This window comes from Myotis davidii, unplaced genomic scaffold (assembly GCF_000327345.1).
Source record: "Myotis davidii unplaced genomic scaffold, ASM32734v1 scaffold404, whole genome shotgun sequence".
NCBI classification, from domain to species: Eukaryota; Metazoa; Chordata; class Mammalia; order Chiroptera; family Vespertilionidae; genus Myotis; species Myotis davidii.
Window position 1 is genome coordinate 56,909 of NW_006295824.1, and position 1,605 is coordinate 58,513.

The window sequence follows — 1,605 nt, forward strand, 5'->3', positions numbered from 1 at the left end:
GCCACAGCCCCACTCTTCTCCTTCTTCAACCACACTGTTCCCACACTGTGCAAGTGTGAAGATGTTCCCTGCATTTGATGAAACGTAGATGCAGCTTTGCCTTGCAATAGTTTTCATGAAGCTAGCATAGCTGCAGTTGCTGAATCTAATTCCTTTTGATCTTACTGGATACATTATGCATTGTTTTTGTCCACATGTACAAGTTTTGTCATCATGATTCATACCAAAATTATGACCAATCTCATGGGAAACAGTGTGTGCAACAGCACTCAAATTATTGTCCATTAAACTTTCTACTGCACAATTACGAATAGAGTTACATACTGTTCCAACAAAGGCTAGGCCAATAAAAATACCAAAGCCATGCTTTACCAAAAGATGTGCAACATCATGGGGAATGCGCTTATTAAAGCTAGTTTGCTTCCAATTGCAAAATGTGCCCAGGGCATTACCTATCGAACCCATTTTAATTGGGTTTTTTTCAGTCCAGACCTCAATTCCCATTAAAACAACATCAACATCTAGAGAATATAAAAAATATTCAACTTCATTGACAATAAAGCATACTTCATACTGCACAGCTGTGGTGTTGCTTTCGTGATGAAGATAGCGATTGTGGTCCACCACCACGGCCAGTTCAAGAAGCCGCCTGTGAGTCCACCAGCCTTCATACCCGCTCTGCATCAAAGTGAAATTAACACTCTCATGAAACTTCAGTTGTCTTGCTATTTCTTCATCTGTTACTCCACATCTCATGGGTGGCAATTGTGTCTCCTCACTGTCCACTTTATATATAAAATGTTCAAATGTGGTAGAAAGTCTCTTGGGCTCTATTTCGTAAACAACGTCATTTGTCTGTAATATTCCTTGCAACCCCCCCAAATTGCAAACCCTCCAAACAGGTACTGAGGGCAACCAGGGATTCTGGGTCCCCCTCCACATAACCATGGTAGTAGCAGTCATTCTTTACAAAAGGCTGGTCTTCAAGGAGAGCGCCCTGGTCTGTGTAGGTAAATACTCGGAAGTGTCTGGACAGAAAATGCCTGTTGACCTTCATGTGGATTATCTGATTCTGGCCCCCAAAATGCATTCTGTAAGAGAGCCAGTCTCTAGTCTTCATGCCAAAGCCTGCTACCTTCAAGGGAATCACCACTTCTGGGGCACCATGGGGTCGGGAGTGCACAGCCTGGGACCATCCATATAGGAACAGAATTACAGCCAGCCAGAGTGACAGGAGAGTGTTCCTGACACACACCAGGGCTTCACTCACAGCCATTATGGAGCCACCATACACAGCCATTGGTGAGAGCAAAATAGGACAGGCAGGAAGCATCACTGTTCCCTCTGAGCTGGGCATTCAGCATTGACTTTGAGTCTGTTCTCTGGCAGGCTCATACCAGCATAGTAGCACACTGGAAGAGAAAATAAAAAGCAGAGTAGAGACAGTGTTTGGGGTTATGAGCAGGCCAAGGTGGAGGAGGAAGAAAAAGACAAGTGTTAAAATGGATTAGTGTTTGACTCAAGACATGTCTCAGAATACTTCACGCATTTGTCCTTAAGAAATTTTAAGGCATCATGGTGCATGTGGCTGAGTTGGTTGACTCT

The 1,605-nt window shown here is 43.8% G+C and overlaps 1 protein-coding gene across 1 annotated transcript in view; it reads right to left on the reverse strand.

Annotated features, from left to right (window-relative positions):
* LOC102766103 (disintegrin and metalloproteinase domain-containing protein 20-like) overlaps positions 1-1,276 on the reverse strand; it is a 1,956-nt gene extending 680 nt beyond the window's left edge. The window contains 2 exon segments of the mRNA XM_015568457.1: positions 14-882; positions 884-1,276. Of these exon segments, the coding sequence (XP_015423943.1) occupies positions 14-882; positions 884-1,276 (1,262 nt within the window).
* Positions 1,277-1,605: the final 329 nt, after the last annotated feature.